At 38.7% G+C, this 17,956-nt stretch overlaps 1 protein-coding gene across 10 annotated transcripts in view; it reads right to left on the reverse strand.

The window, feature by feature from the left end:
* ANKRD44 (ankyrin repeat domain 44) overlaps positions 1-17,956 on the reverse strand; it is a 322,401-nt gene that overhangs the window by 89,775 nt on the left and 214,670 nt on the right. For 5 of the 10 annotated variants that reach the window (XM_054549624.2, XM_054549622.2, XM_024243325.3 and 2 more), the window contains exons 11-15: positions 10,472-10,554; positions 9,234-9,297; positions 7,195-7,263; positions 3,886-4,026; positions 2,166-2,246 (exon numbers count right to left, since the gene is read on the reverse strand). The exons of 1 other annotated variant lie outside the window; for it this stretch is intronic. In XM_054549624.2, the coding sequence (XP_054405599.1) occupies positions 2,166-2,246; positions 3,886-4,026; positions 7,195-7,263; positions 9,234-9,297; positions 10,472-10,554 (438 nt within the window). Of the gene's footprint in view, positions 1-2,165; positions 2,247-3,885; positions 4,027-7,194; positions 7,264-9,233; positions 9,352-10,471; positions 10,555-17,956 lie in introns of all 10 variants that reach the window. 4 more of the 10 variants (XM_054549620.2, XM_054549621.2, XM_063712956.1 and 1 more) reach the window with 1 other exon arrangement.

The following is a 17,956-nucleotide window of genomic DNA, read 5'->3' on the forward strand; positions in this document are numbered from 1 at the left end:
GTCTTTGGAATGCTTAGAGGAAGGAGCACGGCTCCACCTTCACTGAAGAGCCCAAAACTCTAGTTCACAAGTACCCAGGGATGTAATAAGTTCTGCTCAGGGCCTACTGCAAACGGTCCAGTCCTGCTGGGAAAGAGGGAGTCACTAGTCAGGAAGCGCTGCTTCATAGCATCAGCATTATCCCTGTGACAGTGGGACAAACATGTCCTTTACAAGACCAAGCTGATTCAGTTTCATACTCAAATCAAAATGTTAAGATTCTAAACATCAACCCATACATTAAATAAGAACTTCCAATAGAAAATTTCTATAGTTTACCCAAAAACTTTTAAATGGCATTTACCTATCTTTTGGTATAAAGCAAAATTTAAAAAAGTCAATTACACATAGGGACAACTAAAACAGACACTTCAATTTCTAGAAAAACTGATGAAAGCCACACATTTTAAAAAAACCAAATACCCACATGTCAATAATAAATCAAACTATTCTTAGAGTCTTGCTATTATTCTCTCTTCGGTCATTTGCACCTTATAAGGAAGGAAGTTCTTTTTTATTTTGGTAATTAAATGCCCATGGAAAGGATCCCAGGTATGACTCACTGTAAATTGAATTTGACTCTTTAAATGAAATCACTCAATAGCAATAACATGCTAGTGGACACACAATTCCCAATTTCTGAACGGATTATATCCTAAAAATCAGTTGATAACTTGAATTTGTAATATAGCCAAACTATATACACTAACAACAGCATTATTATAATAAAAGTAATGTAAAGTTTGGATGTTCTCCACATTGTTTGTAAGGAAAACATGTATTCCGCGTTTTAACTGGGAATGCCTATTTTTTTTCTCTTCCCAGGGCCTAGTAATTTTGGCAATTAAGATGCAAAGCCAACAGATGCACATAAGGTCAGGGGCGTATCTGGATACAGGGAGTGGCCTCCCTTTGCATAGAAGAACTCTCAGGCAGCTGGTTCCCCCTGTCCCCTACCTTTCCTGCCCCTCCCTCTCCATCAGCTTGTCTGGCTCAGGGCAAACTTGCAGTTCACTGTAAAAGGGAGCATTTGCTGCGATGACTTAAGATGCTACAGTCTTTTAATATTGTTATTTTAAATTTGGGGGTATTAAAGCAAAACTCTGGTCATTCTACTTTATTTACTGCTGCATTTCCTGTTCCCATCCCAATTACCATCGAAGTTAGGTCCCACAACCTGCATTGGAGCCACACTCTCTAACTACCTTTCCACAACAGTCTGGGCATGGGGGGAGCACAGGGGAAAACCCTGGAGTAGACACAGGCATTCAGGCCACAGAAAAACTGGCTCCTCTAACAATGGAAGAATAAATAAGTTAACAATGACGTGCCTGCAGACTCATAGAGCACCATATCCACTGGATTCCACAGGGGTGAGGCACAAGGTGTGGGTACCAATTCGTTTGTTTGTTCATTTACTCAACAGTTATTGAACACTGACTATGTGCTAGGCACTGCACTGAGCACTGTAAGCTTCTCACTGTGACCTGTGGTGCAGAAAGGACTCTCAGAGGACGAAGCTGTAGAGGTTCCCGTGCATCTACAGCCCTGAGTGATGGCAGGCACTCCCACCCCTGCCACAACAAAGAGCTACGTCGCTGTTAGAAGCCAGGGAGAGGCAGGTGGGATGAGCGGCCCAGGAGCAGCCTTTTGCAGGAGCAGGAGGCTCTTCCTAAATTCATGTGGGCTGGGGGTGAGGGGAAAGCACAAATGGTTATTTCACACCAAAGTATTAAGACCTTTTAAAATAGAATCTGCTAAATAGATGTCCCCAGGTCATAAGAGCAGAACCTAAGGCTCTGAGAGGAGAATTCGTTTGTCTTCCTTGGTACATGATGCATCGCAGTCAGAAATGATATTTAGGACACCAGGTCCTAAAAACTGCTGACCAATCACAGTGGTGGCTGAAGCAAAGCTTACAATTTTAGAAAGTTCCCTGTGTGAAAATAGCAGAATTGAAGGCTGTATTAAAAGAATAGTTCCTTCCCCATTAAAGGCAAGCCCATATCACTTCCTCAAGATCCCAAGTGAAACCCCAAAATAGTAAGGCAGGCAACGTGGCAACTCAGAGAAGCAGAAGAAGCGTCAGAAATGGCACCTTGTTCTTAAGCTGAGAAGAAACTTACAGTGTGGCTTCCTTTTCCTTCAGCTCCCTGGCTCTTTCAAGTTCTTCTGAATTTTCATGGGCATTTCCTAAGATAGTCTTACTTCTCAGCATAAAGGATAGAAAAAAATTGCAATTAATTTTTTAAATGGCAAAGCTGTTGATGGTTTTGGTGCAATTTATATCTCAATGATTTTTACCCCCACCCCAAAAGAAGTAAGCACCACTGATTTTCACTGAAGATATACATGGTTCTCTCCAAAGCCATCCAGTAAATCTATTTTCTCCCAAGGATCCAACTGAGAATATGATTTCTTAAAACTTCCACTTAAGTATCAGCAATTAAGGTAACAAACAAGTTGCCCACCCTTCTATAAACATCCTAAACTTCCCAAGTAAAGAAGTGAGTTAGCTAAAACTTCTCTGACTTCTACCACATTCCCTGCTGCCTCCTTGCCAACTCAACATCTCATTTGTCCAGAAATGGGGTCCTATTCACCATTCATCTGCCAGAACAATTCTTCATCATCCAGAATTCCTTTTCCAGCTCTTAACGGATGAAGTATATTGTTTCCCCACCCTTTTCACCACCCCCAATCTATTCCAAGTGAATCGCCTGGAGCTTGGCACATAGTAGATGCTCAATAAATGTTTGTTAAGCAATATCTGTTTATAACCTGCATGCCTAAGGGATCAGAATGCTACATCTGATATTATTATTTCGATTTATTATATAATTATGAAGAGGAAACAAGCAGTATTTTTCAAACTATGGATCATAAGCCATTACTGAATTGTGAAATCGACTTAGTGGGTTGTAGTCAGCAAGATTTTTTATCTAATGAAACAGAGAAAATGTCAGAATGCATCACACATGGTAAAAGTAAATATGATTTTATGAAAACTTTATTTCCATTTTACATACTATATAAACTATATATATGTGAATGTGCATATGGGGTCATGACTGTAAGATGTTACTTCTCACTGTGGGTCACCATCTAAAAGCCATTGCTCTACAAGAGAAGCAATTACCACTGACCCAGAATCAATTCCACAGCACAAGGCAGCAAATAATTCAATAGTTCTTCAAACAAGGTCACCAAAAAGTATTCCAATGAAGGAAGCCCTTCCTTAAGCTTCTAAGAACAATTTCATCAACTGTGGGCATCTCCCCCACCTTTTTCCCTTTAACTAGTTAGCTTATTTCTGTTTTCTATTCCTACCCACCTAGAATCCAAACATGCCCTGAGCAACCAACTTCCCCTCCTCTAGCTCCTGAAAGAGCATTCATACCCAGGTTTGGAGCAATGGTGCCTAGTTTACATGTACTAATGCTGAATTTAAAGGCTGTTGGGATTATGCATGGGTGGATGTTTTTGACATATGACATATATATTAGCAAATGTAAGTTTTATAGCAAATGAAGCATTTAAGTGCTGCTGATGAAAACTATGGTATATGTCAAAATAAATTACAACAGATTTTGAATGAACCATAAACCTGAGTTTGACAGCTCCACTTGGGATTCAACCCAAAGAACAGAGAAGTAATTGTGCAGTGACATGTAATAATCAAACATAAATTGACCAGAACAGGAAAGCCCAGGTTTGGAATGAAGAAAATCTAACTCTTTGGGTTAGTCTCTTTTTCCATGAGGTGGTATGAAGAAAACTTAGCAATCCTTCCCCACCACTCCCCAACCCTGTTCCCAGAGGAAGCATGAGCAAGGCTGTTTTTACTTTCTATCCATGTCTGATGCAGCGGCATAATGCAAAGCTGTGCGTCCCCAGTCATCTGTTTCATTAACGTTGGCCCCTGTGGTCACTAACGTCTCAATACAGTGGAAATGACAATTCGCAGCTGCATAGTGCAAAGGGGTCCTGAAAAACAAACAGCAATTTATTACTTCATTCAGTCTGGAAAATAGGCCCATTGTTGGCACTAGCACTGGCAGCAGTATGCCTAGGGCGTGGAAAGCTCTTGGACTCTCAGAGTGTGTGGAGGCCAAAGTCATGCCTTCCTTCAACTATACAAGTTAGGTATCCCTTATCTGAAATGCTTGGAACTAGAAGTGTTTTGGATGGTTGAGCATCTTTTATTCAAAAATCCAAAATTCAAAATGTTCCAATGTGCATTTCCTTTGAACATTATGTCAGTGTCCCAAACATTTCAGATTTTGGAGCATTTCAGAGTTTGGATTTTCAGATGAGGGGTGCTTAACCTGTATAAACTGGAAGTGAGGCTACAAAGACAGTGGCTTCAAACAAGGCCATCTACCATGGATTTGTCCTTTCTTTTCCTTCCTAGAGTCTATCCTAGTTCAGGTCTATGTTACTGCTTTTTTGGACCATTGCAAGCCCATCCTATTGGCTTCCTTAGCTCTAACCAAGTGTCCATAATTTCTAGTTAAGGTAAATGAAGAATTTTTTTTAAAGTGCAACACCCACATATAACAATCACGTTCTAAAACCTTTGGTTCTCTCTACTAACCTAAGACTTGATTCCTCAGCCTAGAATTGAAGACTTTCCAAAACTGGTCCCAATCTCCTTTGATGGGGTATCTCTCTCCCCTAGATGTACCCATTAGGATAACCAAACTGGATGACTTGAGGCTTTCTGGAACATGTCCATACATCCCCCCTACCTTTGTCCAGGTTGGTTTACCCCCAGGAGTGCCCATTCATGAATCACTTCCACCCATCAAAATCCCACTCATCGTCTTGTCCCAGGGGCTAGTTCTCTTTAGTTTGTCTGAGATGGCTTAGCTACTCTCTGGGTCTCTCTTGAGTTCTCATCACATATTGCCTTGATTTTAGCACTAGTGTACTGTCTCATCCTCCCCACTGAACTGCAAGCTCCTTGAGGGTAGGGATGTTGGTTAATGGGAAGAACAATGCAGAATCCGAATCCGAATCAGAAGCCCTGGGTTCTGGCATTGGCAGATATGCAAGCTGGCCTAAATCACATCCCCTCTCTGGGTCTTGACTTCTTCACCCTTATTTCAATAAGAACTTTTGAGCTACTGCGCCCTACCTAAGGTCTTTCTAGGTCTAAAATTCTGTGTATATGTGTAAATCATTTAGTTTCTCTCTCATTAGTTGATTTTTCTCCTCTTTATTTCAAAAAAAGAAATTTTAAATATTTTACCTATTGGATTGCATATGTTTTAATTAGACTGAAAATTATCAGGTAACAACCTCATGACAGAGCCCAAAGAGAAAGGCTCTAAGGTCCTTCTAGGTCTAAAATTCTGTGTACATGTATAAATCATTTAGTTTCTTTGGGCTCAGCTTTCTCATCTATTAAAAGGGGTAACAGCATCCCCACATACCTCATAGAGTTAGTATCAGAAAACACAAGCACCTTGTAAAGGGCAAGACTACAGAAATATAAAGTAATTTGCTGTATATTACTTATTTTTAGCTCTCAATTGTTCAGCAGTTTTTCTGGTATGACCAGCCGATAGTCAAAGAATAATAAACAAATGATCAGTTTTCAAGTATAATTATTTCATATTTTATAGTCAACTTATGGGCTCTCTCACTAGTTGATTTTTCTCCTCTTTAGTTCAAAAGAAAGAAATTTTAAATATTTTACATATTGGATTGCACATGTTTTAATTAGACTGAAAATTACTAGGTAAGAATCTCATGACAGGGCCCAAAGATAGAGAGAAAATGATACCCAGCTCTTGTACTGAGGAGGCTCACAGTCAGGTGGGGATGTCAGAGACATGTGAACCAGAGCAACTCCATCTTGAATAAGGGCTGGGTAAAATGAGGCTGAGACCTACTGGGCTGCATTCCCAGATGCTTAGGCATTCTAAGTCATAACATAAGACAGGAGGTTGGCACAAGATACAGGTCATGAAGACCTTGCTGATGAAACAGGTCGCAGTAAAGAAGCCGGTCAAAACCCACCAAAACCAAGAAGGCAACAGGAGTGACCTCTGGTCATCCTCACTGCTACACTCCCACCAGCCCCATGACAGTTTACAAATGCCATGGCAACATCAGGAAGTTACCCTATGTGGTCTAAAAAGGTGAGGCATGAATAATCCACCCCTCGTTTAGCATATATCAAGAAATAACTATAAAAATGGGCCACCAGCAGCCCTTGGAGCCACTCTGTCTATGGAGTAGCCATTCTTTTACTTCTTTACTTTCTTAATAAACTTGCTTTCACTTTATTCTACGGACTCACCCTGAATTCTTTCTTGCACAAGATCCAAGAACCCTCTCTTGGGGTCTGGATGGGGACCCCTTTCCAGTAACAGGGAGAGAGACAAGGAGTCAGAGTCCATAAGAACAGTGTGAGGTACTCTGAAGTCATGAAGGATTAGGGTGCTGGGGAGCAGAGAAGAGGGACATGCCATCACTGCACAAGGAGGTGTCACTGACATGAATCTGAAAGGGTGGGTAGGAGTTGCCTTAGACAAGTTGATAAGAGGAGAAATTTGTGGCAACCCCAGAGAAGGAGGGTACATGTAGAAAGGAAGGGTAAAGAGATGCAATGGGAAAAAAAATTATATATATACATAAAAAATATATATCCATGTACCAGCTAGCATCATGGCATCATTTACTTATATAAAGAACCATTAAGGTAAGAAGAGTTCTATGACCCATTGGTAGTGTGTGTGCACTTAATGTTTTAAATATGTCTGAAAATTCATCCCAAGATGAAATGTTCAATACGTATAATAAAATATTCTAGATCTTATGACTAGGACTTATGTGTTCCACTCTGCTAGAAACAGAATTTTCCAAATTATATCCATGTAGGAGTTTTGTTTTGTCTTTTAACTGAAAAAAAAAAAAGGGAGATAACTGGCACATCTAAACAGCAGTTGTGAGTGGAGATGCTTTCTTTGTGGCTTGTTATTTGCTTTGTTGGCAACCTCTATGAGAATGGACTTCCTTCCGAGGAGGATGGAATCCCACCAGCTAACTTCCCAGTTTACCATTTCAACATAACTTGATTACTAGATAGACCACTCCCAGTTCCTCTTATTTAAGCACTTGAAGCACAACTCTCTGATTACATACCTCCCACACTTGTCCTTTTTATGGAAATCTGCTCCGCTGCTCTGCAAGAGTTTTATACATTCCACATTACTAGAAAGACAGGGAAAACATCATTAAGATGGAAGAGATCAATTACTGGCCTATCTTCAGCAAGAGCTATTTTCTGCAGAGTACAGGACCAGATGAAAAGATAGCTCCTGGTCTAAATTCCGCTAATAAAAACCTGAACATATTAGAGTAATGACATATTGTAAGGATCTAAAGTTCCTATGATTCCTTTTTCAAAGCTAATAAATCAATAGATTAAAGAACTTGGTGGAACATTTTTAATTCCATGACTAAGAAATTTAATGATTATTACATGATTAAACCCTCCAGTGATGGTTTCATAATTTATCCTAAAATTCTTTTTCAAAACCATCAAGAGTTTATGAAACAACCACTTAAACCTATAATAATTTCATGTCACCTTTAAACAATGAGCCAGAGTGGATGGGCGTTACCTTCTATCACAGCAGAATGAATTCACCATGATAACCACTTTCAACCCAGATACTCCTTAATAGAAAATAAAACAACTGTATTTCCCTGTCTTTGTAATTTATGCAAATAAATGTGCAGAACCAAGGCTGAAAATGATGTCATGGAGCACAGTGATCTTCCATAGCTTCTTTATCATTTGCAGAAGCAATAAATCATATTTAGTAGAGAGAAAAGGACCCATCAAAGTGATTTTTCCTATTAAAGGCATGTAGCTAAATAGTAATTCTAATAGGAATTTCAGACATGAATCTGGAATTGTATGTTGTTACTTTCTGTACAGGTCTGATATTTTTTAAATGTGAGCATAAAAAAGAGACAATTGTCTATCATTGTTCTAAACTTAGGATGCTAGAAGTGGCCTGGAATGATTACTATAATTTAAATAAGAAAAATGATCTCAATGATAAACCTGAGCAGGGCTCTCCTTACCCCACACCCACCCTTTATAGCCACTTTCTCAGAGAAATAGCTCTTTCAATCATAACATATAAGAACTTTTTAAAATAAGTATGTGTTGGTGTAGCATGCCAGCTGATGTAAAGCACCTGTCTCTTACTGAATGATGCCAAAGGATCAAGGGCAGTGGCAGATCCAACTTGTGTGGCTCATGAAGCTCATACAATTTGGGGGCTGAGGTAGGGGGAAGGGGTCTTTTTAAAAAATAATACAAAATTATGAATACAAATCTAGTTATAAGAATTCATAAGGGACTCATGTAAATAAGGAGCCCTAAAGTGTCACCATTTATCCACCTCTGACAAATAGGTAATGCCTTTGGTAATATACAAATGACAAATGGAGAAGCATTGCTGTTCCTTAAGGACCAGGAAACTGATTAAGAACCAACATCTTCCCCAGACAAGGGGAATGCCAAGAGATGCCATGTTTAGTCAATGTGTGGTCACATATATCAATGACATATTGATCAGAGCTTCAATCTTACCACTGGTAGGTGAAAAGAAAGTAGCTGATGAAAAATTCTCTTTACAACTTTAAAAAAAGGTAAGGATTAAATCACTTCTTGCCTGTCTTTTGGGTTTTCTTGACCTATGTTCACATTTAATCATTAAAAGACTAAAAATTAGATTTGAAACAAGGACAAAAATGTCTATAAATGAACCTAAATTAATTCAATCTTCGATTCTCTTGATTATCACCCACGTAACAGCAACAAAAGAGGAAAAACATAGGAACAAATGTCAAATTATTTTCTTTTGGTGTGTGGGGTAACAGATATGTATTCTATAGCCTGAAAATCCGTAATTTAAAAAAAGAAAAGAAAGAAAAGAGAAAGAAGAAAACAAAAGAAGAATTATTTGTTATTTGAGATGGGCTAATAATTTTTCTTTGGTGAAACAAAATGCTTGTGATGTGGAAATATAACAGTGATATTTGATAATTGGTAGAAATGATTCTTATTTTACTAAGGAAATTGCCTTTGATTCACAGACAACTTAAGTCAATAAAGATGAATTAGTAATTAACTCATAAATTAACTAGAATTGCTAACTACTCACCCTCCTGCAGCAGCAGCATGAAGGCACGTTCTTCCAAATTTATCTGGGGTGTCTATTTCAAAGCCTGCAGACAGCACGTGCTCATTACTAAACAAGGATACTATGCTATACTTTTGTCCTAGTTAAACCACAAGAAACATTGCAGAGACAGAAAAATCAGTTAGTAGAAAAACCAGAATGCAAGCAATTGTAGTCAGAAAGAGGTTGTCATGGAAACGAATGGTAACTGCTCAAGCCTGGCAATTTTATAGGAAGAACCGTGAAGTCAAGAAGGATTTATTTTCACATTCAGCCCTGGGTGAACCATAGCCCCATTTTTTAATCCCAGGATAGAAATTTATGAAACCAATTTGAGATAAGTAGGGCAATCGACAGGCAGATAGAACTCATGGACAAAACACAGAGGCAAAGGAATAATCTTAGCATGCTGGAATAGATATTTTCTGAAGTGTATTTCAACCTTTCAGTTGGTTTAAGAGTTGGGAAACATGCTTGCATGCAGGGATTATTTTTTAAGCATGCCAACATCAGTGAAAGCAGAATCAGCCATAGGTAAAGTACTTAAAGGAAAAAAAAATGCCTCTGGGATATCTCATGAATTAATTCATAAACAATCTTTGCCTTGCAGACCTCTACCACTTTTGAAAGCCCAGGAATTTCTGAATATATGACAGTTGGCAGAGGTAGTGATAAGAAAGATTAGCAAAGCTCCAAACCAGAAACAATCTCTTGGCTCCAAATAGTCTCATATTTTAAAAATTGAAATTAAACCTAGTTGGAGGAAATCAGCCATAGTGATTTTTCAATGCCCAGGGAATGGGAAAGTAACGTGACATTCTCTACCACCAGATGTAGGGTATTTGGCCTTTTTCCTTTGTTGAAAAATATTAAATGCTAAACCATCATTTTAAACCTCAAAGACTTTTTCTTCTTCTGTGACATAACCTTTCTATAAACTCTGGCCATCCCTGCCTCTTTTCACCCTGGAACACCCAAGCTTTAACTTGAAAAACAGGCAAGACTCGCATTCTGGGGCAGGAATAATGACATTCAAACAGCTTTAACACCAAGGATTGTTGGGAGCTGTCACATGCAGTTAGCTGAGGAATACAACTCATCCTGACAAGTCAGGTAATGACATGAAGCACAGGCAGCCACTCACTCTGACCAGACACCTGAAGCCACTGACTCATGTACAGGACACATTAAGCCTCATCTCTGCTAACAGATTTACTTACCCGATGATAACAACTTTCTGCAGCAGTCAGAGTGAGCATTTAGGGCAGCTAAATGTAAAGGGAACATGCTATGGATTCCACACCTGAGGAGTAAGAAAACAGAGCAGCTCACGGCAACAGATCTCAAGATACGTGTGGAAGGACAATTACCTTTCTAGATTCTCTGATGAAAATTAACAACACCTTGTGTAGGGAGTCTTGGCTGAAATAATTCGGTAATTCTTCCATTCAATAAATAATTATGCAATCAGTTTCTACCTTAAAATAATAAATGCCTGAATCAAAACCATAATTAAAAGCCCATTACCATAGGAATGTATATTTTTAAGAAAATCTGTTTCACATAAAGCATGACTCTTTAAATTTAAAATTAATTTCCCTGTCATTTTCTTTCAGCTTGACGATTGTATGTCTCATTCTCTCATTCATCTATTCAACACTTTCTAAGCATCATAGACTATGCTAACAGCTGGAGATAACAATACTGAGCAAAACAAACTCAAGTTTGAAAAGCAACCTGCTTCCTTTCTTTTTTTCTTTTTACTTTTTTTTTTTTTTTTTTTTTGAGACACAGTCTCACCTGTCACCCAGGCTGGAGTGCAGTGGTGCTGATACAATGATAGAGACAGGGGGCAGAGAAATTCTAGGCAGAAAAGGGCAGGTTCTGAGCAAAACCCCACTCTCAAGCTGAAAAGCCTGAAACTGTGCCCCAAAGTGAAAACTTATATCCCTGTTTTCCCACTCAAATGTTGCCTTTTCCTAAATCTCCCATGGCCCTCCCCCACCGAATCCTGTGCCTATAAAAACCCCAGACTCAGCTAGTAGACAGGACTATGGCTGAAAGTCAGAAAGAAGCAGCTTGATTTCAGAGAGACAGTTTGATGGCATAACGTCGGAGGAGAATCTGGCCAGAGACAGCTGGACTTCAGGGGAAGATTATCTACCCATCCCATCCCCTTTTCAGCTCCCCTTCCCGCTGAGAGCCACTTTCATTGGCAATAAAATCCCCTCCATTTACCATCCTTCAATTTGTTCATGAGACCTCATTTTTCCTGGATGCCAAACAAGAGCTCAGGAGCCACAAGTGCAGATATGAAAGGCTGTCACACTGGCCCTTTGCCCTCGCTGGCAGAGGGCAGCTGCCTCATGCAAAAAGGCAAAGGGCCCACTGAGCTGTTAACACTTAAGCCAACCGTGGACAGCAGACTTCAAAGCGCACTGTAACATGCCCTCAGGGAGCTTTGGGAGTTGCAGGCACCCCTGCCTGGATGCTGCTGCAGGGCCTGCACAGAGTTCACTCCTGCCAGTGCCAAAGCAGCCAGCTGGTTCCAGCACTCACTCACCCCAGCTCCCATGGCTCATTTGCTCACACATTCCTTCCAGCGAGGAGTTGAGAATGGCAGGCTGAGTAAACAAGGTACCCCTGTTGCAAGTCCCACAAAGGGATCAGGGAAATATCCTGCTTCAGTGTAATCACAGTTCACTGCAGCTTTGACCTCCCTGGGCTCAGGTGATCCTCCCACTTCAGCCTCCTGAGTAGCTTGGACCACCACAGGCACACATCACTATACCCAGCTAATTTTTTGGTGTATTTTGTAGAGACAGGGTTTTGCCATATTGTCCAGGCTGGTCTCAAACTCCTGGGCTCAAGCAATCCACCTACCTTGGCCTCCCAAAGTGCTATGATTACAAGCATGAGCCACCACGCTCAGCCCCTGTTTTATTTCTTGATTTGATAAACAAATATTATTGTTGTATTATGTCCCAAGCACTTTGCTAGGAGTTAATAATGGCTATATTGTTGAAAATAAAGTTTTGGATGAGAATAAAAACTAATGTTTGCCTTTTGCTGATCAAACTTCATCTTCCTAATAGATTTTTATGTTGCACATTAACCCACATCACAATACCAGTCACAAAAACACAATTGGGGGTAATAAACATTACTTTGCATATATTTCATAAACCTAGTAGTATTAAAGAGAGAATCTAGAAAAGGACTTTATAGACCGACCCCTACTAAGACACAGTCACCAGGATGACCCCTTAAGGCACAGACAGCCTTCTGATGGCAGCACTTTTTGCCTTTGGGATTAAATCCTCCTCCTCTTCCCTACTACATCTTCTTCAACAAGGACCCAAAGCCATGTGCTGAATTGTGACTCATAACAAACAGCATCACCAGGTGGCTCCTGTGTACTTATAAGCATCTATAATGTTAGTGACCACTTCTCATAACTTCTCATTTTAATCAAATAATACATTTCAGCCTTTTAAAATCTTCTGCATAATACAAGCAAGTATGGACTATATCTGTTTACACCCTGCAGCATTAATTCCCTAAGTCTCCTCTCTGGCACAAAGTGGCCCGTTTTCAGACTCCATGCTTCATAAAGAAACACATATGATTTGAATTTGTTAAGCTTTGGGTACATACATTTTATTTACCATCTCAAAAGTTATTATGATGATGTGTATGTGACTGTGTAAAAGGATATTCACATTCACAGATATTTCATCATATTCAGGGTTTTGCAAAATTCAATTCTGTCAGCAATTAACCACTGTTTTCTCTTTCCATAATAGCTTCTTCCTATTTAACGGTGGTTTTGTTCGGTCTTCCCTCTGTTTGTTTTCCTTTCCCTATATGGAGATTCCAGCCCAGTGTGTATAATAGCTGGCATCCATCAAGTGATGCAATTTGCTCGTCTTCCAGGCAACATCATGTGGAGAAGAACTGCTTGTAATTGCCTCTCTCGTCATTTACCAAAAAAAAATCTGAAATGCAATTGCATCAGTGATGACCTTGATGCTCGTGAAAGGGGAGAGGGAGTTGGGGGATAGGAGAGAAGCTTTTCTGCTTATGCTATTATTTGTATTGTTCCCTCTTGATTCAAGGCAGACATTCTTTTTTTTAATGCATAACATGTTTTAAAACCTCCTTATAAAATGGCACTTAAAGCTAATGTGATTTTACCTAATAATTTTATTTGTTTTGGGAATTTAAGGCAAAACTATGTGATTAAATATATCTGGACATTTAGAAGAGGAAAATGGATAGAATATTTTCATTCCTGAAAGAATGTGCCTGGAATCAAGGACTGGATTTCTCAAGATTTCTTTGAGCCTCCCTCATTCTTTAAATACATACATACAAACACACACACACACACACACACACACACACACGTTCATATACACCCATAAATAAAAATATATACACACATAATATATATACAATATAGTTTATAAAGTTCCATATATATCTTTATGTAAAATAATACAAGCAAATGAATTTGAGGAAATAGCATCAAACTCTATAAGAAACCAATTGGGAAAAACAAAAAGTATAAGTGATAGTATAACAGCAACAATATGATATATTCCATAAACCTCATTATCAATATTTCCAATCAATCTTGCCACTTAAAACCCATCTTTGTATAATTCATCAAACTCTACATTCGCTGATTTTTTTTTACTGCTCCTTACAAACCTGAGAAGATGAGAGAGACAGAACTACTCTAATTTAAAAGGTCTAGTAAAATTTCTGTTTGATATATATTTTTTACTCCACAGTGAATAAAACGTTACTACTTCACTACAGGATTGAAAATAGATTCACGTAGACTCAAATACTATTGGCATTTGCACTTGCATATGAAACTATGGTTCAAATAGTAAAACTAAGTTTCAAGTCAAGATTGGAAAGAAAAGAAAAGCAGAATTCAGTGTCCCTGGATCAATTCAGAAATGATTTATGTATTTCAAAATAAAATTACTACCTTATTTTTATAAAATAAGACTGCTCACAAAGGAAGGATTACAAAACCTTTAGCAGGAAAATTAGGACTTGGCTGTCTTAGCCAATTAAGAAGCATCACTCTTACTTCATCAGGTATACATCAAGGAAGATCAATAATGAAGGTGCCAAATCACACTAAAGTTAACAATGCATAAGTTCCAGGAAAGAGGAGACCAATTCCGTTAAATTGCCACATTTATTTGACCAGTCATTAAATTAATGGAGCACATTTATATTAGCTAGTTCTAATTTAGCTGTTAGTTGGCATCTCCTACCCAGTTATTTCAGAATAAATGAGGTCTGCAGGCCTGTCTTGAAGAGAGCTATTAGAGGTGAAGAAAGAGCCTTCATACGATTAGAATTTGGGGTCTTTGAAGCTTTCCCCTTGGCATCAGGGAGATGTGGCTGCCCTCCCTACATCCAGTCTTTTCTAGAGCCTTCTCTTTAGGCCATGTGGGTAATGTGGGTAAAGAATACATGATTAAAGTGACAGAGTCAGAAACTTGGGGTTTAAGTCCTCATTTTGCCACTTGCTATCTACTTCACCTTTGGCAAGTGCATAATGGTTCCCTCCTCAGGAAAATAAGACAATTACAGTGACTCTATCATGGAGCAACTGTAAGGATCCATTGAGATAATGTTCATGTAGTGCTAAAATGGAGCATCACGCACATGGAAATCCTTTACCATACATGTTAGTATGATTGTTGCCCTTGCGATTCATATAAGCTTAATTGGTATTCAGCAGTACATGAGTTTTGAAGTTGTAATCAGGTTGTACTTCCTTAAAATCAGTTGTATGATTCTTTAAAAGCCAAGAATGAATCATGATCAGTTAACATTTCTGTTATCTTTCTGTGTGTCTAAATTCTTTATAATATTTACCTCACAAGTGTCCCAGCAAAGTGGGATTGGTTTAGCTTTGCTCACTGAGTGGGTGAGACAAAAACATTTCCTAAATTTAGAATAGGATGAGTTTATGATGTTTTCCCCAAATGATCAGTCCAAGTAAACAAACTAATTTCTTGTGAATTTTATCTATGCAATTCCAAGTATTTATTATGCACCCTTAAGTGACAGCCATGAGACCTGGTGCTTGTTATTTGCAACGAACAGATGTTTTTAGTGGTTCCTTTTGAATCAAGTTTAAACACGCTAAAGTGGTTCAAGAGGCCCCTTCTTGATCTGGCTGTTGTCTAACCTGCATATTCTAGAATCTCAATAAACTTGTTTCCATTCCTCTAAGTGCCAGGCTCTGTCCTGCCCCCAGGCCTTTGCACATACCAGTCCCTCCACCTGAAACTCTCTTATCTTTCTCTCCTGCTTCTCCCATTATTTCTCCAACTAATCAGTGCATCTCTGAAGTACTGGAAATATCTTTGGGATCTCAAGAGTTCTCTGTGAGAATTTTTAACCTGTCTTTTCCTTTCCATGATAATCTAAAACAACTGGCATAAAAGCATTTTTTTTGACTCATTGGAGTGGCCCTTTATCACCACATACCTCTGCCTAATTTCAGTGTCCATGTTTGTACTGAGGATCACATTGGTGTTTATGTAGTACTGGCATGGGCCAGTGAGAAAAGAATAAAGATGGGCTCAACGGACAAGTGATAAGACTGAACCTAGGGAGGGCCAATGATAATGCAGTACCTGAGCCTTCCATATAAACAAAATTTGGCAGTAGCTTGAATAAGGGGCTCTGTGCTGCATGCCAAGTCCACTGTTCCACCACTTTAAGTCACTGCAAAACCTCCATTCTTGCAGTGTATATTGAACTCTAAAGAGCCTGCACCTCAGCCACCAGGACCGTAATCCTACACAAATGGTGATTTCACTTTGGCAAAATGTGAACTATCACATCATCTGCTATGTAGAGGCAGCAAGCCACTTGCTCAGGAGCTGAGGGTCCAGATCCAGTAGACTGAAGATGAGTCCCATTTCTATCCCTTACTGGCTCTGTGACCTTGAGCAGGTAACTGAACCTCTCTGTGCCTCATTTACTTCACCTGCAAGATGGGAATAATCATAGCACTTACCTCATGAGGTTATGGTGAAAGTTAAATGTAACCCCTCAGAGCAGTGCCCAGAGAGAAGCACTCATAATGTTTGCTACTACTAAATTGTGCAGTTAACATGAATGGTGTTGGTTTCTGTTTGCATGTATTTTGTAATTTTTAAAAATATTAATTTGTTAGTGTCAAAAGCCTAAGGAGTTCATCTAGTTTATGTTTATACATATTCATGTATCATTATAATAAAAATAAGTATATACTGAGGATCTAAAAGACTCTTGCTACCATGAGCTAACTGCTAGTCATCCTTCAGTCTTGGTTAAACCTTTACATCTTGCTTCCCTAGTCTTGCGAGACTGGGTTTCACATCTTAGATATTTTTCACACATCCCAGTGGCACCCAGCAATTGCTCTGGCATCACACTTAGCATGCAAGATTGTATTGCTTGTTTACATCTTGCTCCCAGGGGATTATAAATTCCTTAAGGGCAGGGACCTCTATAATCCCAGAACCTGGCATCATAGGTACCACTTAGGCCCTCAACCAATATTTAATGAATGAATGAATGTCAGAGCCAGTTATTTATAAACTATAATACCCCTAATTCTGCTGCAGTTGAGGCAGAAAAAGAATGCATAATTGGTAAGGAAATAGGCAAATTAAAATCCTCGAGACAATCCCCAAACTAACAAAATTAAAGAAGATAAACCAAAGGGCTTTGACACCATGTAAAGTTGCATGAGCACTGAGTCAAACCGTAGGAAGTTGCTTTGACTTAAAGTTCAGAGAAGCAAAAAGAATAACAAAGAACATTCTAATCAAGGGCTGACATTTATTTTAGATTCAAATAAATTCGTAAGAAAGTAATAATGATAAAACTTGTCATATAGAGTTAATTTAAATACATTTGGCTATATTGCTTATGAATGAAAATGGGTTCTTTTCACAAATGTTATTTGTTTTTTCACTTATTTATGAAAGGCCTATTTTTCTCCTCTTTAATAATCCTATAAGGAACCCAGATAACAGTGATTTTCTGAGAGGCTTTTGGCAAATTTAATCTTCTCCAATTACTCTTCCCTTCATTTTGATATTTTGCTCTAGGGTGGTTTCCATTCTCCCACACACACAAACACACAAAGGCACTTACACACACATATACAATCACTGCCCTAAGGAACCATTGTGACTGAAGATAGCATGTCGCATCCCCAGATATGTTGTGACAAAGAAAGCAGACATGGCTCTTTGAGGCTGAGACAATGTTTCCCTCATCTGTGTCCCTAGGACATAGCAGAGACAATGGAAGAAAATGCTACTTGAACAACAATGCTATTTTTAAGGCACTTTTGCTACATGGTCTGTGTTTCCATAAATTGAAAGCAAAATAATTACATGGAAATAAATTTCCATCATATTGAATTAAATGGTTTTTAGGGAAAAATTTTAAGTAACTATTGGGTCCAGCTTATTTTTATTCCTAAAATGGATTCAAGTCTGGAAGAAAATCAGAAATTCATGATTGTTTGGCTAAAATTCCCCAAGTAACCCAAAGCTGAAAAAAAATACCACTGAAAATATTAACACATTACAGGTAAAGTCAGTTGGTGCCTAAATATTTATTTTTCTGCTTAATTAACACTGAGCATTTATTATCTCTATCTT

The sequence above is a fragment of the Pongo abelii genome, chromosome 11 (assembly GCF_028885655.2).
Source record: "Pongo abelii isolate AG06213 chromosome 11, NHGRI_mPonAbe1-v2.0_pri, whole genome shotgun sequence".
In the NCBI taxonomy this organism is placed as follows: Eukaryota; Metazoa; Chordata; class Mammalia; order Primates; family Hominidae; genus Pongo; species Pongo abelii.